The 27,617-nt window shown below is 55.3% G+C and overlaps 1 protein-coding gene across 2 annotated transcripts in view; it reads right to left on the reverse strand.

The window, feature by feature from the left end:
* The window catches only part of SMARCA4 (SWI/SNF related, matrix associated, actin dependent regulator of chromatin, subfamily a, member 4), an 86,871-nt gene that overhangs the window by 11,790 nt on the left and 47,464 nt on the right, over nucleotides 1-27,617 (reverse strand). The window contains exons 17-30 of one of the 2 annotated variants that reach the window (XM_065873232.1): nucleotides 25,760-25,826; nucleotides 24,605-24,715; nucleotides 22,594-22,836; nucleotides 21,069-21,182; nucleotides 20,245-20,352; nucleotides 19,049-19,135; nucleotides 18,213-18,259; nucleotides 16,960-17,126; nucleotides 14,102-14,265; nucleotides 11,081-11,308; nucleotides 10,730-10,828; nucleotides 10,395-10,472; nucleotides 9,385-9,603; nucleotides 4,232-4,485 (exon numbers count right to left, since the gene is read on the reverse strand). In XM_065873232.1, coding sequence (XP_065729304.1) covers nucleotides 4,232-4,485; nucleotides 9,385-9,603; nucleotides 10,395-10,472; nucleotides 10,730-10,828; nucleotides 11,081-11,308; nucleotides 14,102-14,265; nucleotides 16,960-17,126; nucleotides 18,213-18,259; nucleotides 19,049-19,135; nucleotides 20,245-20,352; nucleotides 21,069-21,182; nucleotides 22,594-22,836; nucleotides 24,605-24,715; nucleotides 25,760-25,826 — 1,986 coding nt within the window. The remainder of the gene's footprint in view (nucleotides 1-4,231; nucleotides 4,486-9,384; nucleotides 9,604-10,394; nucleotides 10,473-10,729; nucleotides 10,829-11,080; nucleotides 11,309-14,101; nucleotides 14,266-16,959; nucleotides 17,127-18,212; nucleotides 18,260-19,048; nucleotides 19,136-20,244; nucleotides 20,353-21,068; nucleotides 21,183-22,593; nucleotides 22,837-24,604; nucleotides 24,716-25,759; nucleotides 25,827-27,617) is intronic. The other variant, XM_065873233.1, reaches the window with a different exon arrangement.

The following is a 27,617-nucleotide window of genomic DNA, read 5'->3' on the forward strand; positions in this document are numbered from 1 at the left end:
CAGGATCCACATTTAACTCAAGTATAGAGTTTAGCTAATCACAGGGTTCTAGCAAGCAAATGGGATTTTTAAATCCAAAGTTTCATTTTCTCTTCTGGAAAGGAGCAATCGGAAGTCTGAGACAAGAAAGTGCACGTCAAGCTACCTCTGGTTTTGTTCCAATCCTGTTCTCCTTGGCGTGGTGGCCAGTCCCTCACAACCTTCCAGGTACGTGACAGCTGTGTCATAAAGAATTTAACCTGGCCCAAAGAAAGGTCTGGCCTTTGCCCTTGGCTCCTGGGAGGCCATATCTCTGTCCTTGAATGTCCTGCCTGGTGGGGGACCTTTGTTTAGCTGGGGGCCTTTGGCACAGTCTAAGTGTGATTCCAGGCAGGGGCGTCGGGTCAAGCAGCATCGGTTCAACCACAGAGGGACTGGAGACTGGGCAGCCACGTGGGAGGTCGGCCGGGTATACTGACCAAGTCCAAGGCTAGACACCAAGGCTTCCCAGACTGGCAATGCTCTGTGTGCATCTTCTCGTAATGTTGCCAGGAAAAGTCACTGTGGCCGGCGATTCCACGGGGAGGACGCTGCTCCCTGCGCCTCTCCCCTCGGCTGGTTTTAATCTGTGTCCTTTCGCTGTAATAAACCATAACTGTGAGTACACCAGCTTTCAGAGAGTGCTGAGAGTCCTTGTAGGGAAATTATTGAGACTGAGGGTGGTCTTGGGGACCCTGAACTCTGCAGTTGTTGTCAGAAGACAGGGTGGTCTATAGACCGTGCCTAACCCTACAGCTGCATGAACCATATTGTAGTTTTCCCCATGGTTTCAAATTCTTATGTTTTGATAAGAACGTCAAAAATGTCCATTAAGTAGGTCAAGTTTGTACCCAAACATCATCTCTGAAAGCATTTTCCATGAAGTAACGTTTCAACCAGGATGATGCAACTATTTTCCTGAGTTTATGTGCCTTGTTTGATCTCTTCCTGTGTGGCCACCAGCAAACCAGCGAGTGGAAGGCCCTGCTCCAATTGAGAACCAAACGTTTCTCAAAGCCAGCATGTAGGAGGCTTCCTGGAATGGTCATATTCTCCATCCCACTTGTAACTCCTTTGCAGTTCTCCCCAGTCTAACGTCGAACTCCCCGTCCAGTGGGGCCATTATTCCAGGAGGACGTGAGGTTAAGCATACGCCATGCTTCAAGCCCTCCCCAGAGGCACCACGACGTGGGTCTGACAGACCTGGGAGCTCAGCTCTGTGACTGCAGCGTCAGGGCTCTCATCAGGCTGGATCTCAGAATCCCTACCAGGATCTTGGTGTCCTGACATAGGCCAGTCTTGACAAGATGTCCCTGAACCCTAAAAGCTAGTTTTAATTCATTGCCCGATTTATCACCCAATCTTGCATGGGCTTGAGAGAACAGCTGTTTGCAGCAGCCAGGGGAGCCAGCTTCTCTTCTGTCACGTGACCTTCAGCTAAGCACAGTGCCTTTTCTCTAAGTCATAGGATGACTAAGGAAGTGGACTGACACTTGACATACTTTTAGTTTGAAAATATCCAAGGCTTTATCGAGTGCAGGGTGCCGATTTCAAGTGTCTACTATTTTTAAACCGAGGTGTAACCTACTACAGGAAAGTCCGCACATCTTTCTTAGGTGTACAGCCTGGTGAAGGTTTTCATGTGCAGACCAAGATCCCAACGTCCCAGAAGGCTCCCTGGCGTCCCGTCCCTGTCAATTCCAACTTGAGGTAACCACTGATCCATGCTCATCACCGTCGGTCAGCTTAACTTCCTATAACTGGAAGCATACAATAGGTACTTTTCTGTGTCTGGCTTCTCTCACTCAACAGAGTGTAAGATTCTCCCAGGGAGTGGTAGTTTGTCTGTTCTCGTGGCTGTTAGAATTCTGTTCTTCGACTAGGCCACTGTGGACGTGTTCTCCTGTGGGTGGACACTGGGCTGTTTCCTTTAGGGGAGTCGTGATCAAAGCTGCTATGGATGCACCTGTACATGTCTTCTGGTGGATGTATGCACTCAGGACTAGGACGGGAGTGGCTGGGCCAGAAGCTTTATCTGTGTGTCGAGCTTCAGAAGATACTGCCCAGAGCCACATGCTCCCATGAGCAGGGTGTGAGGTGCTGCTGCTCCACGTCCCTGGTGGTACTAAAAGGAATTTTAACACTTCCGGTGTGTGTGAGGAGGCACCTCAAGCTCATTTTATTGTGCATTTCCTTCTTGTTATGACGTCGATGTGGTGATCCCGAGCACCTTTTCACACGTTGATTGGTCACTGGGGTATCTTCTTCTGGGAGGTGTCTGTTCATGCCTTTTGCCCATTTTAAAATTGAATTTTCTTTTCCTAGTCTGTGGCAATTTTCACCATCTTCATGAGGGTGTCCTTCGATGAACAAATGTTCTTAATTTGAGTGAAGTCTAACTTGTGAGTCTTTTATGGCCAGTGGCGTTTCTGTCCTACTGAAGAAGTCTATGCCTCCTTTAAGGACATGAAAATTTTTTCCCATGTTGTACCTTTCACATTTATGGGTTTTTAAAAAACGATTTATTGAAATATAGTTGATTTACATCACGTTTATGTCTGTAATCCATTTCAAATTAATATATGTGTATGGCATGAGGAGGGGTCAATATTCATCTTCTCCGTATGGATGGATATCCCAGTGATCAGCATGGCTTTTTGGAAAGTCCATCCTTCCCCACTGACCTTCAAGGGTCTTCTTCATTTTGACAATGTTAAGGTTCCCTTGCAAGAATACTATTAGGAAGAAAACATCAGGGTCTATTATTTTCATTGGATTTTTGCACATTCCATATTACAAATAATTGTTGGTCTACTTTTTTCTTTGTGGAATTGGCCTCAAAGGTGAAGTTTGAAAATGAGTTCAATATTTTGTTCTGAATACTGACACTGAAGGATACAATACTGAAGGAACTTCCCTTGTGGCGCAATGGTTAAGAATCCGCCTGCCAATGCAGGGGACACGGGTTTGAGCTGGTCGGGGAAGATCCCACATGCCGTGGAGCGACTAAGCCCATGTGCCACAACTACTGAGCCTGTGCTCTAGAGCCTGCGAGCCACAACTACTGAAGCCTGTGTGCATCAATGAAGACCCAGTGCAGCCAAAAATAAAATTAATTAATCTTAAAAACCCCAATATACACTTAAAAAAACCCAAAAAAACACTGACAGAAAATGTAATATTTTTAGGCCTAGCAGTTGAACTTAAATATGCCTCTTTTCCGCTTCATCATTTGTTTCTCTTCCAATAATAAAGGATTCTTTTTAAAGAGCAATTTGTATCCTTTTTTGGGTACTATAACCATCATCACCCCCTGAAATCACAGGCTTGGTAACAGTTTCTCCAAATGATACACCATGGGCTCATGCCTTGACACTATTCCCTCAGACAGATTAAAATTCTCTCCTACTTTGCTTGTGACTGACTGCAGAGCATTACTATGAATTCAAGTCGTAAAACCCTCCCGTTACGGGGACAGCCTCATCGATCTGCATATAGCAGAAAGTGGAACAAGACACTGCGGGGGGCGGAAGGATGCCCCTGGCTGCCCTGTGCAGCTCCACACGACCCACCCTGCGCTGGCAGGAAGGGCACAAGTCTCCTAGGAGGGCCGCGGGAGAGCCATTATTTTCTTCTTCTTACTTACGTAGTACTCACGATCCACAAATGGATCTACAAAGCAGAAAGCATGCATTGTCCTGTGGTTGGCGTGTCTGTGAGGGCAGGGATCCCAGTGCCTAGGGGGAGCCTGGTCTATGTCTTCTCCACAAGCGGCTGACCTGTGATGGCCCAGGGAGACCATAGCCAGGCAGGGTGGGGGACTGTCTACAGAAGGAAAACCACTGGCTCTCTGCTCCAGCCACAGGCGCCTCCTCACCACGGTCCACCAGCCACGTGATCGGCCTCCATCACAGCACAGACCCCCTTCTCCCACACTCACCCTGCCACTGGCCTCGAACCCGCCGGCCACCTCCTGGACCCCTTGTCCCCAGACCTGCCCTCCTCAGTGCCCCTCTTGAACGTCGCCTCCCCTGCCCTCTCACCACGGCTGACGCTGCCTGTCTCCCCTCTTCCAGGACGTTAACGTCACGTCCCACGAGGACAGAGGCTCCGAGACAGAGACTCGACCTGAGTTTGCGGAGTGACTGCCCGGGCAGCGGGCTTGCCGGCCCCTCCCAGAGGCCCCCGCCCGCCCGCCCCGCCCCCCGCTTACCTGTCCTTGTACTTGATCACAGCATCCACGATCTTCTTCATCTTCTTGGTGAGGTTGGGCGGGTTGGGGGACAGCTTCTCGGCAGGCGGCCGGCCACGCTTCTTCTGCTTCTTGCTCTCGTCGTCCTTGTCACGGCTGCGGGTGCTGGTGGTCGGGGTGGAGGGGCCGGCATCGCTGTCCCTCTTGCGCTTCCGCGACGATTTCTTCTGCCGGACCTCCTCTTCGATCTCCTCCAGCGTGCCCTCCTCGATGGCCTTCAGGGTCAATAGTGGTAAAAATAGGACAGCCAGCACCGAGGTCGACAAGCAGAGGCCACGGCGCAAACCCGGGGGCCTGCCTGGGGCGGGACACATGCTGGGGCTCTGGATGGGCTCCGAGGGCACGGGGGCCGTGAGGGCCAGCTCTGTCTCCCCGATGCCAGCCCACCCAAGCCCGTTCTTCGCAGATAAATGGCGTATGTTATAAATTTAAGTGTCACAGCCTCACTGTGCAAAGCCTGAAGAGTGGGCTCCTGTAAACCCTCCACCCAGAGGTGACCCCGTCAACACTTCTGCTCTAGACCATGTTCCATGTTTTTAAAAAACTGTGGTAAGATACACATAACATAAAGTCAGCCGCTTCAAACACTGTCAAGTATGCAGTTCAGTGGCACTGGGAACGCTCCTGCTGTACAGCCGTCCCCACCCTCCACCTGTAGGGTGTCCCACCTTCCCACGCACATGTGCACAAATCGAGGCAGCCCCGGGATCGAGCCACATACCACATCACGACTCATCTTTTTGCTTATTATGTCCTGGATATACTTCCTCTCGTTTTTCTGCAACATAATTTTTAATGCCTATTTAATAGTATTTCCTTGTAAAATGGGCCTTAACTCTCTCTGTAGTTGGGCATTTAGGTTCTTTCCAGTTTTGCAAGAATGGGTGGGTGGGCTATTCTCAGTACCGTCATAACTGACATTTGTCTTTCTTTTAGATAGATTCCTGAAAGTGAAACCGCTGGGTTGAAGAACACGAACGTGAGTGTTAACTTTAAAATAGTTCTGATGTATTAATTCTCAACGATAATAACTAACTTGCATGTTTTAGCCGTGAACACAAAGTGATGGGAAGCCAGGTTTCTACGGGGGCTTGGAATCAGAAACGGGAGTGGGGCCTGGACCCAAACGGATGCACTGGTTATTCATCTCAGTTACCAGCTGCATCTGAGTGCAGGTACAGGGCCAGGCACTGGACACAGCCCCTCATGGAGGGGAGACAGTAATACACAGCCCACAAACATGGTGACAAGTGTGCCGAGTGCCAAGAAGGAGGGTAAGAGGTGCTCTGAGAATGGTGGAGCAGATGTGTCCTGGTCAGGGTTTGGGAGAGCTTCCCAGAGGTGGGCACTTAAGCAGATCTGAAGGGTCAGGGTGGTGGAAGGAGGCATCCACCATCCATGTCATCTTATGGGGTAATAGGGTTTTTGCAGATGTAATAAGTTAAGAATAGAGATGAGATCATACTACATTAGCATGGGCCCAAATCCAAGGAGTCAGAAAAGGCCCTAAGAGAGACACTGCGGACACCCACGTGAAGGCGGAGGCAGAGACTGGAGTGATGTGGCCACAAACCAAGGAACACTGGGGCCACCGAAAGCTGGAAGAGGCAAGGAAGCAGCCTTCAGAGGGAACATGGTCCTGCTGACACATGGATTTCAGACTCCTAGCCTCCAGAACTGTGAGAGAATAAATTCCTATTGTGTTAAGCCACCAAGTTTGTGGTAATTGTTACAGCAGTCCCAGGAATCTAATACTGGGGTCTCTGGTCCTGTGCCCTAGACATGCAGGTCAGCCCAGAAGGGCAAGAGCCAAGTACGTTCTACAGGGTTTGGGTGCATATGGCATCAGAGTGGCTGCCAGAGAAGTGGTGCGAGTTACACGTCCACCACTAAGACAGAGGAGTGCCTGATTTGGGTAAATATCTCTTTTATTAATGTAAATTTTATTGAGCATGATATATTAAAAAAATGGCATGTGCTCAAATGGGAAAGAATAGACTTTTCAACAATGGTGCTGGTACAACCAGATAGCCACATGCAAAAGAATGAAGTTGGACCCTGACCTCACGCCATACGCAAAAATTAACTCAAAAACGATTAACGGTGGACTTCCCTGGTGGCTCAGTGGTTAAGATCCTCCTGCCAGTGCAGGGGACATGGGTTTGAGCCCTGGCCCGGGAAGATCCCACATGCCACAGAGCAACTAAACCCGCGCACCACAATTACTGAGCCTGCGCTCTAGAGCCCAGGAGCCACAACTACTGAGCCCGTGTGCCACAACTACCGAAGCCCGCGTGCCTAGAGCCCATGCTCCGCAACAGAGAAGCCACCGCAATGAGAAGCCCACGCACAGTGATGAAGAGTAGCCCCCGCTCACCGCAGCTAGAGAAAGCCTGTGAGCAGCAATGAAGACCCAACGCAGCCAAAAATAAATAAATAATTAAAAAAAAAAAAAAGAAAAAAAAAGGATCACGGACCTACATGTAAGAGCTGAGACTCTAAAACTCTTGAAAGGAAACACAGGGGTAAATCTTTGTGACCATCAATTGGCAATGGATTCTCAGGCATGCTACCAAGGCACAGGCAAAGAGACAAACAAATAAATTTGACTTCATCAAAATTTTAAAATTCTGTGCTTCAAAGGACAGTATCAAGAAAGTGAAAAACAGGGGCTTCCCTGGTGGTGCAGTGGTTAAGAATCCACCTGCCGATGCGGGGGACACAGGTTTGAGCCCTGGTTTGGGAAGATCCCACATGCCACGGAGCAACTAAGCCCGTGCGCCACAACTACTAAGCCTGAGTTCTAAACCCCGCGAGCCATGACTACTGAGCCCGCGAGACACAACTACTGAAGCCCACGCACCTAGAGCCTGTGCTCTGCAAAAAGAGAAGCCACTGCAATGAGAAGCCCACGCACCACAAGGAAGAGTGGTCCCCGCTCACTGCAACTAGAGAAAGCCTGCGCGCAGCAACGATAACCTGATGCAGCCAAAAAACAATGAATAAATAAAATTTAAAAATATGTAAAAAAAAAAGTGAAAAGCAAAGACAAAAACCACCCCACGGGATAGGAGAAAATATTTGCAAATCATATATCTGATAAAAGACTTTAAAGAAGATCTACAAATGGCCAAAAAGTACATGAAAAGGTGCCCAACACCATTAGCGCCACCACCACCCTCCCACCCCACCGGAAGCAATTCAAAACCACAATAAGATACCACTGCACACCCACTAGGATGGCTAGAATCAAAAGGCAAATAGAAAGTTATCAGCGAGGACCTGGAGAAACTGGAACCCTTCCGTGCTGCTGGTGGGAATGTAAAATAGTGCAGCCACTTTGGAAAACAGTTTTCGTTCCTCAAAAGGTTGAACAGAGAATTACCATTTGATCCACTCCTAGATACACACCCCAGAGAAATCAAAACATATGTCCTCACAAAACCTGTACACAAATGTTCACCACTGCATTATGCACAATAGCTAAAAAGTGGAAACAACCCCACGGTCCATCAACTAATGACTAGATAAACAAATGTTGTATATTCTTATAATGGAACATTATCCAACCATAAAAAGAATGAAGTCCTGATATATGCTAGAACCTGGATGAATCTTGAAAATATTTTGCTCAGTGAAGAAACCCAGACATCAAAGGATCACATAATGCATGATTTCATTTATAGAAAATTTCCTGTTGAGGCAAAATTATTGAAACAGAAAAGTTGTTTAGCGGATGTCAAAGGCTAGGGGGAAAAAGGGATGGGAAGATAGCTAAAGAGAAAACAGTTTCTCTGGGGTGAGAATGTACTAAGCTTCATTTGTGGTGATAGTTTCAGAACTCTGAATATACCCAAAATCACTGAACTGTACATCTTACACGGGTAAAGTTATTCCTCAGAGAAAGGGAGGAGGGAGAAAGAAATGCGCACCGACTGTTATCATTAGCATGTGGGCAGCTATTTTTTAAAGGGCACCCATTGTCTCAGTAATGCCGGGCTGGCAAAGGCCCCACGCGAGCCGTTCGGGACTGTGGTTGGTACGACGTTCCTTCATCCAAGGTTCTCTTCTGGGCCCTGGAGCCCTGGGCTGACGGCAGGGAATGAGACACCAGCCACCCCCCCCAACCCGCCCCCCCGAGGTTCGGTGGTTCCTGGCATGTTTCAACAGCTCCCTCTGGTGCACAGCTCAGTGGGCGAGCTCACAAGTCTGGGGTGTTCTGAGCTCCCAGGAGGGGACCAGGGCCACCTGGCCACATGACTGAAAAAGAACTGGGGCTGCAGTTACTTAAGGGGAACCCCAGGGTGTGTGATAAGAGGCCTGAGGAGACAGCTGCTCATTCCAGGGTGTGGCGCTCAGCAGGGCGTAACCGAAAGCCGCCATCTGCCTTTCAGGAAGTGTTGTCTCAGGGACAACAACTCGAGGGTTGGACTCTTACTCATCACCTCTACACTCAGAACCCCTGGAGCAGGAATGGGGTCTGATTTGTCACTGTAACCCCAGTGCCAGGCCCCTGTGCAAATGTAGAGTGCCCTCGCTCGGGTGGGGTCGGGGGGCTGAATCAGGAGGACCAGCAGCTGCCCGCAGCCCTGACTCAGCTGTCAGCAGCTGCGAGGGCCGGGAGCCACCTGCTGAAAACAGGTGCTCACATCACCTCCATGAGCAGCTGGTGCCGGGAGCCTCGGGCGGGGGCTTCCTCCCTCTTCCCTCCCCACAGCTCCCAGGGGTGACACACACAAAGGCGGGGCTGCCTGACCCCGTCACCAATCTCAACCATTTTGCAGGGTGACTTGACGATCCCCAATATATCCCTGGGTCCTCCGGTCAGCCCCATGCAAAGACTGGCAATATTTTGCTTAAACCTGACGCTGGAAGGGCCAACTCCACCCAGAAGTGGGTTTTGAGCAGCTCGGGAACCACACAGGGGTGCCTTCCCGAGTTCCATCAGGAGGAACTGAGTGCACCTGACCCCACGTGGGAAGGGTCACTGTCATGAGTGAAAACCGACCAAGAACGGCCGAAGGGTACTGCCCAGGATTCGGACGAAGGCCTCGATCCTGGCGGCCGAGCCCTGCGCTGCCCGAGCCCCGCCCGCGGCCCTCTCCGGCATGTACCTTGAGCCACTGCTTCTCGGTCAGCGAGTCGCTGTAGTCCACCTCCTTGCGATGGCGGGAGCCGCGGCCGAACATCTTCTCCTCCTCCTCCTCGCATGTCAGCCGCTCCACCTCTGCGTCGTCCTTGATGATCCACGAGGGGAGCTCATCCTCCTCCATCAGGCGTGGCTTCCTCTTGGGGTTGCGGGCCTCCTCGCGCCTGCGGTCCAGGTCCATGCGCTGTGGGGTGCGGGGCGGCAGGGACAGAGGGACAGGCGTCAGCACAGAGAGGACAGAGGAGATGGCGCGGGGGCACTCTGACCAGGGGCTGCTTCCCTGCCTCAGGACCATCGCTGCAGCGGTAGTTAAACAGCAACTTGGTCGTGCGGTGGCTGAGCTGGCTGGGCTGCCATGTCAGACCTTGGCTGGGGCTCTGCTTCAGGGGCAGAGAGAACTGGAAAGGACAGGAAGGTGGTGGAATGGGGGCTGGAATGGGGGCTGGAACGGGGGCTGAAACGGGGCAGCGGCTCCCCTGCCCCACTGAGGCGATACAGGCTCAGTGGAAGGCACAGGCCTGCTGGGGCCGAGGGCGCCCCCAATTCCCCCCGATTCCGTGCCCACGAGGGGCAACAGGGCATCTGAGACCGAGGCCCTCGCCAGTCCCTCAGTCTTGGACAGTGTGGCTCCCTCTGAAAGGGAGCCTCAAGGACAAGAGGTATTGGCCAGACGGAGGGCCATAAACTGGAGCAGGGCTGGGCGTGTACGTGTGTCCTGCCATCCCTATGACACACTTAGGAGACCACAGAACAAAGATGGGTCAGTTAGGAGCCATGGAGGGGCCACCCTGAGAGCTGCCCCCGGCCCCGTTACCCGCTGGGGATGCCACCGTCACTGAGACCTTTTGCTCTGTTCGGTGTCAGCAGGGAAGGGGGCGGTGTGTGTGTGTGTGTGAGCTCCACTGCACACGGTTCACACAGGCGGGGAACCAAGCCCCTGAGGGTGCGCAGGGCCCGAGTGCCCGCGGCGCTCACCATGAACAGGTCGAACTCTTCCTCATGCCGGGCAATCATCTGGTTCACCGTCTCGTCGTCAGGCACCTCGTCTTCTTCCTACAAGATGTCACACGTTTAGTTGGAGTGCGGGGAGGCCGGGGTGGGAGGCGGCCGGGCTCGGAGGCGAGCGGCGGCGGTCCATGGGAAATGAGCTGGCGGTCCCAGTCCGGCTGCGGTGGATGGGGACCCCCACGGCAGCGAGAGACGCACACGCACACGCACACGCACGCTCCGTGGGATCAGGGCCCTTGCTGGCCATCTCAGCCGAGAAGCCGAGGATTGAATGGGCATGGAGACTGAACTACCCCTCTCACCTTTAGAGGTGGCTCCTCCAAGTCGGGGTTGACGCCCGCTGGCGGAGGGGCAGTGTGGGCGAAGCTGGCACTGCCGCTGCCCGTGCTGCAGTGTCTGCTCTGTGGATAAATAGAGGACTTCAGTCTCCAGGGCTGTCAATCCGGCATCTTTCACCAGCAGTTTAGAAAAAAAAAAACCACTTCAAAGAAAAAGCAAGTACTCATCCTCTTTCCTTTCAGCCCACACTCCCTTTACTCCAAAGGGATGCAAAAAAAATAAGAGTGCAAAAAAGGTAAAAAAACAAAAATGAAAGCCGCTCATGCGTCCACCACTCACGCCGGGGAGGGGGTCGGGGCTGGCGCTGCCCTCACCTCGTCCTGCTCCTCGTGCTCGAGGATGGCCTGGAGGAAAGCGCGCCTCTCGTGGCTGGAGGACTTCTGGTCGAACATGCCGGCCTGGATCACCTTCTGGTCGACGTTGAGCTTGTACTTGGCCGCAGCCAGGATCTTCTCTTCCACGCTGTTGACCGTGCAGAGGCGGAGCACACGCACCTCGTTCTGCTGCCCGATGCGGTGGGCACGGTCCTGCGCTTGCAGGTCCTGGGGAGAGAGATGCCGGTCAGTCCCAAACAAGCTCTTTAAATCGTTAAGGGACAGTGGATCACTGGATGCCCCTGGGAAAGGCAGGGGTCTTCCAATTCTCGGGCACCCGCCTGGCTGTTCTGCCCGCCACAGCCAGAAGCTGCACAGGCCAGAAGCTCAGGAACAAGACCTGGAGCCTGACTTGATCCCAAATTCCTGCAGAAGCGTCACTTTCTACCTTCACTGGGATTTGACGGATACTCAGGAAGAAACCGCAGTTGTAGAGGGCCACCCCAGGGGGTTATACCCCAGCAGCTCCTCTCACAGCTACACAGGGCCCCTTGGCTGCCCCGGGCACGGCCTGGCTTGGCGTGGCTGTATCACAGCGAGGGCACTGTTCACAGAATGACGCCAAAGCTGGGCAGCACCACGTTGATGCCTGGTTTTATTGGAGGCCCTGCCACGCAAGCTGGGCCCAGGCCCCACCTCTCGGAGCCTCAGGATCCACTCTGCTGACACCAGCCCGTCTCGTGGCTATCGTGTGTGAGAGGAGCCAAAGGGCATCGGGTGCTCAGGCCAGTGCCTGGTGTGGAGCAAGCGCCCATAAAGTGGCAGGTATGGCGCCAACGCTGTATCATCACGCCCAGCGTAGACCCAGGAGGGGCTACTAGATCCTGTGTCTGGGGACTGCAGCTGTGTGGGGCTGACCTCCAGATCTGCACCTCACGGGGGCAGCAGAGGCCACACCTGGTGGGAACAGGCATGCTTTGTGTCCACGGTTCGTACCCTCAACCCTGCCCCGCAGCTCAGCCGGCGTGATTCCTGGCTCTGCATTGTGCTTCATGACCTCTGATGCTCCCCGGGTGTGGAGGAGGACAGGGCTCCACAGGGGTCTCTCCCCTCGATAGCCTGTGGGTGGGGGAAGCACACTCGGACCACCTCTCAGGAAACAGGCCAGTCACCGAGGTCCAGGCGGGAGCCACACCCCAGGCTGGCGCAGCAACCACCCCAGGCACTCGTCTGTCAGGCGCCCGTGGTTTACACACCGATAACCAGCTCTGCTGGGCTGTGGAGAAGGGCTCGCTTGCACCGTCAACAGGAGTGAAAGCTGGGGCAGCCTGCTGGAGGCCACTGTGGCAGAACCAACCAGAACGTGAAGGGACAGGTCTGTGGACCAAGCAATCCCACCTCTCAGGCTTGGCCTGGCTGGTGCTCCAAGAGAGGGACAAGGTTCCCCAAGGAGAACAGAAAACCCGCACGTCTGCCAACTGGGATTTGAGTCAAAAATCCTGGGGCTGGGCTTCCCTGGTGGCGCAGTGGTTGAGAGTCTGCCTGCCGACGCAGGGGACGCGGGTTCGTGCCCTGGTCCAGGAAGATCCCACGTGCTGTGGAGTGGCTGGGCCCGTGAGCCATGGCCGCTGAGCCTGCGCGTCCGGAGCCCGTGCTCCGCAACGGGAGAGGCCACAACAGTGAGAGGCCCGCATACCGCAAAAAAAAAAAAAAAAAAAAAATCCTGGGTCCACCATATGCCAAGATAGCTGGCTGCTGAGGAAGCAGCTGGGGAGAGTCCCCATGTGCTTGCATGGAGACATGAACACACCAGCTGCTGGCGGGAAGAGACACGTGCTGGAACATGCCGTGTTCATGTCAAAGCCAGAATATATGTGTGTACGTGGGTAGATGCTGGCTCAGAGAAGAGCGGGGTTGGTGGGGAAGGGGAAAAATGGACTCTTTAATTTGTTACTTTCACTTATTGGTATTTGCATTTGAAAAAATTACTACTTTTATAGTAAGACATAAGAGGTAAATACTTACTTTAAAACTACTGTACTGGGGCTTTCCTGGAGGCTCAGCTGTTAACAATCTGCCTGCCAGTGCAGGGGACATGGGTTCAAGCCCTGGTCCGGGAAGATCCTGGACGTGCCGCGGAGCAACTAAGCCCGTGTGCCGCAACTACTGAGCCTGTGCTCTAGAGCCCACGAGCCACAACTACTGAGCCCGCATGCCACAACTACTGAAGCCCGTGTGCCTAGAGCCCATGCTCTGAAACAGAGAAGCCACCACAACGAGTAGCCTGCACACTGCAAGGATGAGTAGCCCCCCACTCGCTGCAACTAGAGAAAGCCCACACGCAGCAACAAAGACCCAATGCAGCCAAAAAAATAAATAAATAAATTTATAAAAACAAACAAACAAAAAACTACTGCATCTATAAAATACCACATCCCTGTTATCTATAGGCACGGAGCCCTGTGCAGGGTATGTGGATAAGAAACAAGGGCAGCAGTGCACAGAGCATAAAAAGTACGCCCCAGTGTGGTTTTAAGAGGCGTCAACATGAGAGCTGGGCCAGAACATGGCCAGGAAGGACCTGCATGACTAAAACAGTGACCATTACTGCCGGCTGACAGGACTGGGGCATCTTCCACTTTCTTTGCACATTTACGCGACACCAGAATTCCTTTTGTTTTTTTGGCTGTGCCACGTGGCTTGTGGGATCTTAGTTCCCTGACCAGGGATTGAACCCAGGCCCTCTGCAGTGAGAGCGCAGAGTCCTAACCACCCGACCACCAGGGAATTCCCAGGATTTTTTTTTTTAAAATAACAACGGAACATGAATTTTTTTCATAATCAGAGCAAAAAACTAGTTTTGTTTTGAGAAACAGAGGAAAGTAACTGCTCTCTGGGCTTCTCTCCAGGGGCCTCCGGGACTCCAGGAGAATGTCAAGAGGCCAGCGGGCACTCATGCTAGTGGGCATGGTCTCCCTGAGGCTTCGAGCCCCTCCCCCTAGGGGGCCTGAGAGCTGTTACCTGGTGGGGGTTCCAGTCACTGTCGAATATGATAACAGTGTCGGCTGACTGGAGGTTCAGACCCAGCCCCCCAGCCCGGGTGCTGAGCAGGAAGATGAAGTACTCGGAGCCGGGCTCGTTGAAGGTCTTCAGCAGCATGCCCCGGTCCTCCGCTTTAGTGGTTCCTGCCGGCGGGTGGGGAGAGCAGGGTTATTAGCAAGGTGACCATGGCGGGTGGAGGGGGGGCGGGCGGTGGTGCAGAGGAGACAGAGGAACACCTACATCAGGGAGCAGGTATAGAGTCCACAGCCGTCCAACTCGGGCCACCCAAGCCATGGCCACTCACTCAACACATGGCCATGAGTGGTGACTGGCGAACAACTCAGATTTACGGTGACACTACTGACCGCCAGTCCTCCCACCCCAGGAGAAGAAAACGAGCCCCAACGGGCCTCCGGTGTCTCCTCCGTGTAAATCGGGGCTGCTGTGGGAACTAAGTGGGCAGGTGCTGGAGCACAGTGCCCGGCACCCAGCGGACACCCAGGCAATGGGGCTGCCCTGTGAGTCGCCACCACCTGCCCTGCCCAGCTGTCCAGGGGGTGGTGGGAGACACTGCAGCAACACTGTTAACGCCGTGCCCCCAAACCCACGTGGGGTTTCCAGGCGGGCAGACGGGGCTGCTATGGTATCGAACAACTGGCCAGAGGGCTGGCGCCTGCCTCCATCCTACTGTGATGGGTTTTCTCCATTCACAAAGGGAATCATCTACAGGCGAGCACACGGGGGGCTTACAACGGAGACTTGTTTCCCTCTGGGCAGGATGGCTCCCCTCTTCATGGAGCCACAGGGACTCTAATGCGATGGCCCAGGACATGATCCTCAGCATCGTGATGCTCAGAGGGGCATCTAAGCTCCTCGGGCTACTGCCAGCCTGGGGAGCAGAGGTGCCTCTGGGGAAATCAGGTGTCGCTTCCAGCCACTGGCCTACACGTCTCAATGAACAGCATGGAGGCCTGATGCCCACTGGTGCCTGGGCTGCCCCAGTTCCAAGGAGGGGCTGAGGCAGGCCCAGGTGGAGGGGCCGATCCCAGATGCCCGGCCTGCACCCTCACTCTCGGCATTCTGACAGCAGAAGGTTCCACTCCACGTGTCACCGAGCCCCCACCCTTGCCGTTCTTTTTTTTCCTTCTGGCTGCACTGTGTGACACGCGGGACCTTAGTTCCCCGACCATGGATTGACCCTGGGCCCCCTGCAGTGGAAGAGTGGAGTCCTAACCACTGGACTGCCAGGGAATTCTCCCCCTTTGCCTTTCTTTCCCAGAGTTTCCGCTCATGTGGCAGTGACCACATGAGGTGCCCAGAGATGCAGCCACAGCCAAGCAAACAAAAGTCCTCATCCTAGATAGAGGACTCTCATCATGGAGGAAAAAAAAAAGGGGGGGGCGGGCAAATGGATGGGCGCTGGGGTGGGTGGGAACACACTCTTCACGTTTGGCCTGTCCTCTAGGGGCCGGGGCAGTGACACAGACAAGGAGTAGCACTCACGAAGGCTCAGCCCCTGAAGGACAGAAAGGCCACTGGGGAGGCCAGCACACAGAGGGAGGGGCGAGGTGAGCCTGGCCACGCAGGCCTTCCAAGCCATGGGAAGCACCTGAAGGAGGGAGGTTTGAGGGAGGACCTGACCACAGCTGTGTTTGTAAAGGTCGCCCTGGACAGAATTCCAAGAACAGGCCGAAGGAAAGCAAGATAGGGATGCAGCAAAGGTTCTGGGTGGGAGTGGGGAGGGCAGAGACCGACAGACAGATCCGCCCAGCAACCACGCGTCTGAAAAAAACAACAGTTCCACAAGATGTACCGTGAAAGACACAATGGGGGCAAAAAGGTTTGGGGTGTTGGCCGTGGATGCACATAGCAAAGAGTTTAGATAAAGGCTCTGAGAAGTGTGGTTTATCCCACACTTCTTAACTGTGTTTACCCTGGAGGCCCCCAAGTTCATTCTTCTCGAGAGCCCCATTCACTCCATCTGACAGAGGGTGGGGGGCTCCCTCTAGGGTCTTCCCGGTCAGTTGACACGTGTCAGAGCACGGGTCCTGCACACTGTCAGCATCTCACTCAGCCCCCTCCTCCCCGGAGCTCCTGCGTGCTGGGAACAAGGCAGAAACAGGGCTTCTGATAAGTGCATGTGGTCACAGTCAGTGCTGTTCCCAGGGAACTCGCCGCTATCATCCCTGCAGCATTGGTTTTCTTCCCTCCCTTTCCTGCTTCTCTCAGTGCTCACGGTTTCAGCATGAACGGGCCTGATTCCAGCTCCAGAGCCACCCAGGCGGTGGAGAGAAGAGCATGTTGCTCACAGCAGCCTAATGAAATTTCACCCCCAGACCCCTGGGGGAAGACAAGCTGCTTCTCTGTTCGGGACACTGAGCAGGTAGGTGGAAGGAAAGCCCGGAGGGGTTGGCTAAGAATGAAGCCAAAATGGAGGACAAAGAGCCAGGAGCTCCAGAAAAGCCCCTCTTAATACCATCTGGGCACCTGGATCCAGCTGTGCCTGAAGCAACCCTTGAGGTTCAGTTATGTGAGTCTATCAAGACTTCCTTCTTTATGCCCACAGGATATGGGTTTCTGTCACTTCCCACCATAAAAGGACCGTAGAGCAACCCTTAACCACTGGACTGGACACAGCATTATGGTGCAAACACCATGAGCCTCACATTCAGGAGATCCAGCCATGATACTCCCAGGGCCCTCCCTCCCATTCCCGCAAGCCTGTGTCACTGAGTGAGCCGCTATGCCCACTCCTGCCGCTAGACCTAGAGAAGCTTTGGCAGCAGCGGATAACGAGGCCACCCTTTAACAAACGTCTCTCTCCCGATGGTACTCACCATCGAGCCTGAGGTATTTAAAGCCGCGATACGCAAAATAGTCTTCCATGATCGTCATGAGGGAGGTCATCTGACAGAACAGCAGCACTTTATGGTTGGTGGCCCGGAGTTTGGGAAGAATTCTATCGAGCAGCTCAAATTTCCCCGAGGCTCGGTACAGGTCCAGCCTGCGGAGTGGAGGGGGTGGAGAAGGACACACACACCACATGAACCACAGCGCCCTGCAGGCAGGTCAAGGAGGACGTGCGCTCCCATGCCCAGGCTACCTGAGCCAGCCTAGGCAGGCTGGCCACCAGGCTCGGGGGCACACAAGTGCTTCCTTGGCAGACTACCCCCGGGCCTGCCCCCGCCCCCCTCCCCCCACCAAGTTTCAGCAAAGCCATTTCAACCCAACTAAAATAAACTTGGTCATGAAATTACTGACCAACTTGGATACTTGTAAGAGCAAAAGAAGGTGCTATTTATTAGTAAAGATCCTGGGACAATGGGCATGGACAGGGGCTGCCCCGGGAAGCCAGGTCTCCTGTTTAAGAACTTTCCAAGAGCAGAGGCTCCCAGTGGAGAGTGCCCACACCACACCACACACAGCGCTAAGGGCCACTGCAACTTCTGTCATTCGCTCCTGGTTTATAGATGTGGAAACTGAGGCTGGGGGACAGTGTGACACGGCTGCTGACCTGCCAGGGCCGGGCTCAAACCCAGGTCTGTGGGACCCCATTATGCAATTTGGTATAAAGAACTACACAGCTAAAGAACCTTTTGCCCTTTCATTCGGTGCCTCTGCTCTAGGAAATAGTTTACTATCCCAGAGAAATAATGGTGGCTTTAGGGTTAAGAATGTTTTAACGGTGAAACCTTGAGGCAGCATTTGTGTCCCAACACCAGGGCTGAACGATGCCTGGGCTGCACTTTATAAACAATGCTGGAGAAAACACCCCCAGAGCAAGGTGCGTGGCGCACCGTATAAAGAGTATCCCTCTGTTGGTGGGCAGAGTTTAGGCTCAGAGTGGTTAGGAAAGCTGTCACAGGTCACAGAGCCCAGAGGTGGGGCCTGGAAGCCAGGCGTGGTCACCTCTCCAAGTGGAGAATTTTTATTCTCTTCTTTGGGTTCATCTATGTTTTCAAAGTTTTCTGCCAGGAATATACTGCCTTTGAAATTAGACAAGTATAACAACAGAAATAAAGCCAACCGAAGAGAGAAATACTGGCACACAGATGGTCTGCCCACCCTGTTAAGCTAGGAAGATTCTCACCCTTGGACGATGCCACCGGTAAACCCCAAGTGCTCGGAAAAGGACTCCTGCGATGGAATGAGAGGTGGGTCAGTGCGGGGCAGGAAAAGGCGGCCAGGCCCCACGCCTCCGAGCCCTCCCACCCAAGCTCAGCGACCGCCCACGGCGGCCCCAAGGCCACACAGATGCTGAACACAGCTTTTCTATCCCACTGACATCCCTTCCGTCATGACCTAACACTCTTAACCATGGAAAGGAGCGCGCGAGGACGACGCGCGCCTGAGACCACACCTGGTGAGCTGAAATGGAAGCCCAGGGGCCTCTGGCATGACCCCGGAACTTTATGCCAGAATGTACGGACATATGTGTGCTTTTCAGACGCAAGCATCCAGACTCTCAAGGGTACTGGGGCCCAGAGCCGTCAGGAAGAGGGACGCTGCTCTCCATGCTCTGTCCAGGATGGCCCCACGTGTCTCCGAGTGGGGAAGGCTAGTAACCAACAAGCAGAGGCAGCACAACCCCACCGCGGGGGAAACGACTCCACAGAACAGCCTCCGAAGGCTTCGGCGGTTACCTGAGGTGGGATTTTCATTTCTCTTGCATATTTCCCTACAGTTTGGATTCTTTACAATGTATAAGCGCTTGTAAACAAAAAATCCATAAAAAGGCAAATGTACAAGCATCATCTAGTCTAAACCTTACAAGCTCTTTTTCTCTAAAGTTGCCAGAGAGAAGTAACCTAGCTCTGTCTAGGGGCTAGGCGCAGACAGACCCCTCTGAGAGCAGGGCCCTCTGCAGGGCTGAGGCCCACGAGCTCCGGGTACCGCTGGGCCTGCTGCCCGGGCCCTGGGCCTCACCTCGATGTGCTGGAACATGTATGGGTGGTTGCAGATCTTCCTCAGCTGCATGATGGTGTTCATCAGGGTCTTGGTGCCACCTTTGCCCTGAGGAGGCAGAAGAGAGGCTCCCAAATCGGTCTTGTCCCGGGGTGGGGTGGGGTGGGGTGGGGTTGGGGGAGGAGGCGGGGAAGGACGATGTGAGAGGAGCTGTGGTTTGTGGCAGAGGAGACGGGGCGTGTGCAGCTGGCTCCTGTCGGGGCTCAGAGGCCTGAAGCCAGCAAGAAGCCAGCGCTGGGGGAAGCGGAGACCCCCTGGCACCCTGGAGGGTGGAGGGTGAGGAGGGGCCAGTGGGACGCAGGGGAAACGTGACCGGCAAAGAGCTGAGGGTGGATCACAAACACTTTGTGAGGCCAGGTCTGTGGGCACTGGGGGGAGTCCCCGGGGCGGGGCTGTAGCCAGACGGCTTAGGAAGATCTCTGGCTACGGGATGAAGGAAGGATGCCGGGGTGGGTGCCGTGGGCCAAGAAGAAAACCAGGAAACAGGGCGCTGCAACAGCTCGGGTAAGAAAGGGCCCAAACGAAACATCTGGAAGAGAAAATGGGGTGGCAGGGCCAAGCCCGAGGCCGCGGGGGCAGAAGCAAGGGACCTGAGAGGACAGCTGCAGTCCTGGTGAGGGGAGCAGGGGCGGGGGGGCCCAGGGCCTCAGAGGGGCCGGAAGGCAGCAGCCTGCCTAGCTCCCACCTCCCCAACGTAAACTAACGTCACCCCAATGCCACGTAATGACGAGGGAAACGGGCTCAGTGGCCCTGGCCATCGAGGCTCTTTCCCAGCTGGGAAGGTGGGACTCCCTAGAATATTCTAACGGCTGGGGTCCGTGCTGGGCCCCCCACTTCCGATTGACGCATCCACGGGAGAGAGCACTTCACGAGCAGAGGACCCCAGGCTGCTGACTGGGAGGCTCGGGGGCCTCCCTGGAAACGGGCCATCAGCCTCTGCCCCCTCAGCCTCATGGACTGGACCCATCCACACCAGCTGTGATTTAAACCAGGCCCAGTCAACACCCTCGGGACCACGGCCAGATGGGGCCTCAGCCACGACTATCAGCTCCGAGGAGGCGAGAGCCTGCTGCTTACAGGGTGCACAAGCCCCGCACCCAGTGGCCCCCAGCGCGCCTGCTGTGGACACCCGGGGGGAAGGGGGGCCCCAGGCCAACCTTCTTATCCTTTTCAGAGCCATCAGTGAGCAGCACCCCCTTGGCCTGCATGTGCCGGTAAAGCACGCGCTGCAGCGCAGACATGTCGCACTTGATGACGTACTCCACCTGCAGGGCACACACCGCCGTCAGCCGGAACTGGAGCCGAGGGCCCCGGAGCCCAACGCCCAGCCTGGGCCCGTCTCTGATCGCCCAGCCTCTCAGAGGCATCCTGGGCCCTGGACTGTGTGCTCTGATCAGGGCACACAGGGGTGACCGTGAGGAAACCCCATACCCAGGGGGACAAGGGGAGGTGGGATGTGGCAGATGCACCAGGGCAGAGAAACGTGGGGGGCTTCCTGGGCCAGATGGGGCAACTCGGCTACCTTCCAAAGGCCTGCCCACAGCCGGCCAAGAAACAAAGCGCAAGTGTGACTTGGGGGGCGACTGGCCAGGGACCCCAAGCCCACCCAGGGGAAAGGGGAGGGGGCCCTGGGGGGACTTAGTGCTCTAACTTAGCACACCTGCCTTCCACTTGAGAGACCCAGTGAGGGAGAGTGGCCAACCCCAGGCGGGATCGACCCCTGAATGCCGAGGCAAGACCAGGGCCAGGCCTGGGACCCAGGGGAACCACCTGACTGGGCCCACCGCAGGGAGGCCCCCTGGACGATGCCGCACTGGGACTTCCGCTCAAAACAAACATGGTACGTGGAATTCCCTGGTGGTCCAGTGGTTAGGACTCGGCACTTCCACTACGGGGACGCCAGGGTTCAATCCCTCGTCAGGGAACTAAGATCCCACAAGCTGTACAGCGTGGCCAAAAAGATAAAAACTAAACGTGGTACCTTTTCAGGTAACTGAGCCTCGACTTCCTTCTTGAGCCGCCGGAGCAGGAAGGGCCGCAGCACTTTGTGGAGACGACGGATGATGAGAATGGTTTCCTCCTCGTTCAGGTCCACCTGGCAGCCCCAACAAGACATGACAACCAAGCATTACCTCCAAAGGAGGGGACAGGGATGCAGCGAAGGGCCATCTGGAGTCACCCTGTGCTCAGCACCTCCTTTTCAGACTACCCTAAGCTTCACAGGAGCCTAGCAGGGCAGCCTCTTCCTCTGGAAAACTGCAAGGATCTAAGACCTTCCATGGAAGTCCTGGGACACGGAAGCCAAGGCCCCAGGGCACTATGAAACACAGCAGCATGCTGCATCGCTTCCCCAAGAGTAACAAACCCACGTGCCTGGAATCCTGCCAGCACATCCGAACGAAATCTGGACAGCACTGCGGGGGCCACACGGATAGAGCGTGTGGTGTAACTGGGGGGTGCTCCAAGAGGGCTCTGTCACTGGAAGCCCAAATCAACTCTCATTTTAGCCTGGGTGGGACGGATGGAAAGAAATGCTGCTCTCCCAGGGGGCCTGCTACTCTGATAAAAATGTGAATTAAAAAAAATTTTTTAAGTGAAACCATGACATCTGAACTTTTCTTCTCTGGGTCCCTTTGGGCAGAGCTTTTGCTCAACTTGAAAATACGTGAAACCAGAGCATTTGTTCCTCAGCTCTTGGAGGAGGCGGTCCCTGGGAATCTGAAAACTGGGGGCTCCTTTATTATGAGATCCTTGGAAAGGCCTCAATTTCTCCTTCAGGAGGGCTTCTGCCTCAGCCGGTACCAAGGAGGCGGGACCCCATGGATGATGCTGACAAAGGCCCCCCGTAAGAGCTGAGGAACAGCTGTCCCAGACTTGCCTCAGGAAAATCCGCTAACTGGGAACGAGTGAGCTGGGGCACAGCTGCCGTGGGCGGTGACGCTCAATGTTAAGCCCTGCGATCGTGCCCACCTCCTCGGTCATCAGGCTCAGGCCGCTGACCTCCGTCAACAGAAAACACGGCGGCCACAGACACACCAACAACGCCACTCCCAGCCACGCAGGCATTGAGAGACACTGGCCACAACCCACAGCCGTCTTTAAAAACAAAAGGGACAGAATCTGACCATGTTACTCCTTTCACTGAAACTATCCAAGCTACCCGCTGCCCTCAGGGTGAAAATTAAACTCTCCTCCGGCCCTCCAGCTGCACCTTCACACCTCAGGGCCATATTCCTTGCTGTCCCCTCCCTGTGCCTGGGGCACAGGGTCAGGGAAGCCCCAATCATCCCCTGGGATTTCTCTGCCCTTCTCTTCTGGGGTCCTTTGGTGCCAGGGCTGCCCTGTGCTTTGCTGGGCCGGCTGTGGTGGGCACTCAACCCACAACGACCCAGGGAAGCCAGCTGGGCTGGGACCATCAACTTGGAGGGTCCTCGGAGCTGCTTGTGGCCAAGGCTCATAGCTCCCCACTCCACCCTCCGCCACCACGTGGCTGGCTGCACACCCACCTTTTCCCCGGTCATGGCAAAGGGCGCGTTGAACCACTGCTCGAAAGTGCTGCAGCTCTTGAAGATGGTGGGCAGCAGGAAGTTGAGGAGCGCCCAGAGCTCAGGGAGCTTGTTCTGCAGCGGCGTGCCCGTCAGCAGCAGGCGGCGGGGGGCCACGTAGTGCGTGTTGAGGACCTGCGTCAGCTTGCAGTGGTGGTTCTTCATGCGGTGGCCTTCGTCCACGATCATGTACTTCCAACGGATCTGCGGGCCGAGAGTGGGAGGTCAGAGGAGGACAGGCAGCGGCGCTGCCCACCTGGGTGAGGATCTCACGGCCATTAGGCAAGAAGGCTCTGGGCAGAACGGCCTGCTGAGCTGGAGAACGTGAGCACAACAACAGCCCCTGATGAGGGACCAGCTCACACCGCAGCCTCTGTAAAGCAGGGGGTGAAGACGGACACGCGGACAGGGAGACACAGCTGTGACCTGCGACTGGGTGAACAAATCCAGGGGCAGAAAAGTACTTTGGTTTCCCAAGAAAATTATGTACGCTAGTACATGACACAGAAAACACCCCAAATAACAACCCCCCTGCTGATCAGAGGCCCTCAGGGGTGGGGGTCTTCAGGGGACTTGGTTCAGCAACGGCTGCATGGCCAATCAGCAGGCGACAGCTCTAAGGCAGGAGCAGCACAGGTGGGTTCAGATGGTGCGCTCTGGGGGCCCCGGCTGCACCCCAGAGCCTGTCAGTGGCCACACGGCTGGTGGACACAGGCTAGATGTCGATTCTAACCATGAGTGTGAGTCTGCAGGCGGGAGCCGCAGGTGTAAATCCCTATTTACATGTGACTGTGACGAGCTTCAGAGCCACTCTGGCTTTGGCTTCTTTGGCACGGCCTGGCTGAGGAACTGCCCATCAGGTGTCCCAGATGAAAAGGGCAGAACCGACTGGGGTGGGGCCTAGCAGCCATGTCCCACGAGGAACCCCCAGGGCAGGGGGTTTACGTTAATTAGAGCCACTGTCAGACAAACACAGGATTTTCAGAGCCCCGTCCTCATGCTTGGGATGGGCCTGGCTTTGTCCTGGGTCAGAAGGGTGAGCCTGCACACTGGACACCAGCTCCCTGGGCCCCAGTTTCCTTATCCGTAGCTCAGAGGTGCACATCAAGCACCAAATGTCATCAGTACGACCAAGGCCGACAGGTGTGGTAACACGTAAACATCTCCTCCATCCACTGGGTCAAAAACTCCACCACTTGACTTCATCCCCTACACGGTTAGTGAGGCCAGATGCAGCACCTTCTGGCTCGACCCCTTCCCAAACCGGGAAAAGAGTTTTTTGTAGGCGAGGGATGGTGCCTGTCTCATATCTGGGTCATGGTTTATTCTCGGTAATTCCCTGATGGCCCAACTAGAGCTGCCTTCACAACTATGTCAGCTAAGAGGCTGCCCCGTGTGCAGAGCCCCCACTGAATGCGCCAACCCAGCGGTCCAAGGCTGACAGAACACACAGGACGTCAGAGTGCTTGGACCTGGATACCAAATCCCTCCTGCTTCGTGGGCCACTCTCCTGTAGGCTGTGGTAGGGAGACACGGCCACCAGGGAGGGAGGTCTGAGGCCTCTAGAGACAGGCAGAGACAAGGGGGGCCTCACCACAGCCCTGCCAGGGACACGGCAGGCAAGACAGGTGGGTCGAGAGTCACCGCGTGTGACCAGGCTCTTCGGGCAGAAGGCCCGAGAGGAGCCAGTCCACATGTTGCGCAGACGCAGCCAGTCTCTGGACGTGGCCCAGGGCCAGCCTGGGGACAGATGGTCAGAGAGGCAAGCCCAAGGTCACCTCGACCGGGGCTGTTCGCACACACAGAGCAGCTGTCTTTTTACACATATGTGGGGGAATCACTGAGAAATGTCTTCGGGGGCTTTGAGAAGATGGGAAGCGTGACACACTTGCGACAATCCTGGGCTGGATCACGGGCTCCCTGACAGCACGCGACGGCCTGGGCTGGCTTGTTTTACAGGCAGACACGCTACCTTTGCAAGGATGTGCTTGTCTTTAATGATGTACTCGTAGGTCGTCAGCAAGACGTTGAACTTGCCGCTCCGGAGCTGGGGAACGAAAGCACGTCTGGCTGCTGGAGAGCCCTGCGAGGGAGAGAAGACACGCGCGCCTCAGCCTCTGGGCCCTGGGTCCTGGCCCCTCATCACGTCGGCAAGGGCAGAGGGCCAAGTGTGGGGAGCGGAGAGAGGAGTGTGGGTCCTGGGCGGCCTGGGCCCCTGGGAGGCTTACTGCCTGCACCTCCATCGGCCTCACTCCTGATGGTCAACCAGCTCCGCTTCCCACACCCTCCTCTTCCCGGGTCCCCATCTCAGGCCTCCAGGCGCAGACCGCCGTGATCACTCCCAAAGGGCAGCTCCAGACTCTCGCCGGTTAGCAAATCTGCCCCGTCCCTCCTGTTCGAAGCTCACGTTCCAGACAGAGCTGCACTCGTTCCCATAAGCTCTTGCCAGCCGAACGACTTTTAGCTCCTCAAACGCACCAAGTTCTCCCCAGACACGCTGTCCCCTCTGCCGGGACCCGATTTTCCCCATCATGGGGCCAAGAGCCTCTCAGCACAGGGTGGCGAGCCTGGACCCGGTAGACCTGTGGCCAAGGGCACAACGGGGCTCTGCCACTGAGTGGCTGTGTGAGGCCCTCTCTGCCTCTCTCCCCACGAGGACAAGAGGCACATTTAGTCCCCACTTCACAGGCGAACTGATCTAGGGGTGGCACTCAGAGCAGGCCTGCACGGGGCCCACGTGTCCTGGTGTCTCCCGTCACACAGCAGCCCACGGTGGACACTCATTAAGTCATCTCACGTGAATGGGTTTTAACCAAAGCTCGGCAAGAATAATGAAATCTTCAGGTGAATGAGTTAATGTCACCACATTCCACAAACTGAGTCTATAACTTCAGTTAAAAAAGAAGCATCAAAAAACAAAAAGAAAAAAAAAAAAAAAGAAGCATCACTCCTCGAAATAAAGTGATCCAAACCGTGTTAATGGCAGGATCCCATGTGTGTAACATAAGAAGACGTGCACATGCACACGTGCATCCTGTCATTAATGCAAGTTGATGCCCCTCTTCACCCACACGTATCCCCTATCCTCCCACCCTGCCCATGCCCACCTCCTCAGGGGGCAACGTACCTTGTAGGACACCTTCACCACTGAGGGGGCCCACTTGTCAAATTCGTATGCCCAGTTGGACAGCGTTCTGGTAGAAACAAGGAAGGGAGAGTCAGGGTCTAGTTCTGTTGCCAGCAACTGTCCAACAGATGCCCACGAGGAAGTGAAGCTGATGTGTGTGTGACCCTCAGAGCTGGCTGGGTAATGGACCATCTGAGGGAAGGAGGGGATGGTGCCCCAGGTGGAAGACACAGGGACACACAAAGGTGTGGTGGTGGGTATAGGGTCAGCCTCCGCCAGGGCGGCCGGAGAGGGCCAGGACCAGGAGCTGGACCCTGGAGATCAGTTCTCTGTCACCGCTGTGTGGCCACAGGCCCCTGTGAGAACACACCACAAGCTGCAGACCAGCTGCTCAGAAAAACGCAGATTCACGGTGCCTCATTTCAGGCTCAGGACGCTGGGGGTGGGGTGCGGGAGTCACGCCATGGAGGCCGGGGCTACAGTAGACACCACCGAGTCACAGTGCCACGTCAAAATGAAACTGGCAGCCACTGAAGGTTCCTGCCCGGTTAGAGGCAGGATGAGGATGGGAGGCAGGCGAGACCAAGCCAGGCCCGGGCAGAAGACTGCAGGAGGGGGAGCGCAGGAGGGCTCGAGGCCAGGAAGAGGGGGGACAGACAGACATGGGCGAGGGTGAGGAGGGACAAGTCACCCCCGACTACAAGAGAGAACCTCAGGAGAGGGTGACAGCGACAGTAAAGCCAAGTTCAGAGCGGGTGGGCTCTCGGGGAAATACTGGGACACAGAGTCTTCGGTGGGTGAGGGAACTCATTCAGACAGTCTAGACCAGGGGGTTTGTAAAGACAGGATGCAAAAGCCAAGTGGAAGGGACTGCTCGCGGCTCACCCAGCTCCTCCCTGCAAGCTCCACTGAGGAGCTCCCCCAGCAGCCAGGGCCAACCAGATGGGCACAGTCTGAGCCAATGAGATGGAAGCTTAAGTCGCTGGGCTGAAAGTCAGGGAAAGGTCTTGAAGGAGGGTGGAGACTCAGCTGCCATCCACTCCTGCTGCCCTGGGCCCCGCCCATCATTCTGGGAACCCAGAGGAGATGATGGAGGCAGCATGGCCATCCTGCAACCAAGAGGGTAAAGGCCTAGGGGCAGCAGTCACGTGCTAAGGATTACTGAGCAGAAAACTGCAGGAGCCTGGGTCCTGGAAGCTTGAAGCCACCTGGCTGTGGGCTTCCCCTTACTGAGGGATCAGCAAGGTTGCCCTGGTTCGGTCACCGAGGTCTGGTTCCTATTGCAGGGACCAATAGGGGAAGGTCGGGGCACTGAGAGAGAGAGAAGCCAAGGGCCAAAGCCTGGGGTGGGGGAGGGGCATCTGCAGAGCGGGAGAAGAGCTGAGGGAGAGTCGGGAGCGGAAGTTAAGGAGACAGGCCAGAGTCAGGGGTCAAGAGGGAGTCAGGACAAGCAAACTCATGGCGGAGAACAGCACGCCCCAGCAGGTGGACGGGACAGCGGGACACTCACAGTCTGAAAACATCCCCCAGGGCACAGGTGGCTCCTGGAGATGACACTCAACAGTCTGGGCCCTGGTCTGGGTAGCACAAGGGTGAAAAGGGCTGAAGATCAACACACGGGATAACTTCACTGAAGGGAATGGGGGAAAGCAGCCAACTTAAATGACCTTGGAAAAGATGTTTTGGCTGGAAACTGTAAGTCTAAGGACAAAAGGAACTGGATCTCTAGTTAGTAAGGCTGTTCCTCACAGGCTAAGTATTCTGAAAGCACTGTACACGCACACTGGGAACGAACACACGAGTAAGGAGAAAGGCTAGAATGAGCCCTGTGGTCCCAGCTGAGTCAAAGACAGCAGTA

The sequence above is a fragment of the Phocoena phocoena genome, chromosome 3, assembly GCF_963924675.1.
Source record: "Phocoena phocoena chromosome 3, mPhoPho1.1, whole genome shotgun sequence".
In the NCBI taxonomy this organism is placed as follows: domain Eukaryota; kingdom Metazoa; phylum Chordata; class Mammalia; order Artiodactyla; family Phocoenidae; genus Phocoena; species Phocoena phocoena.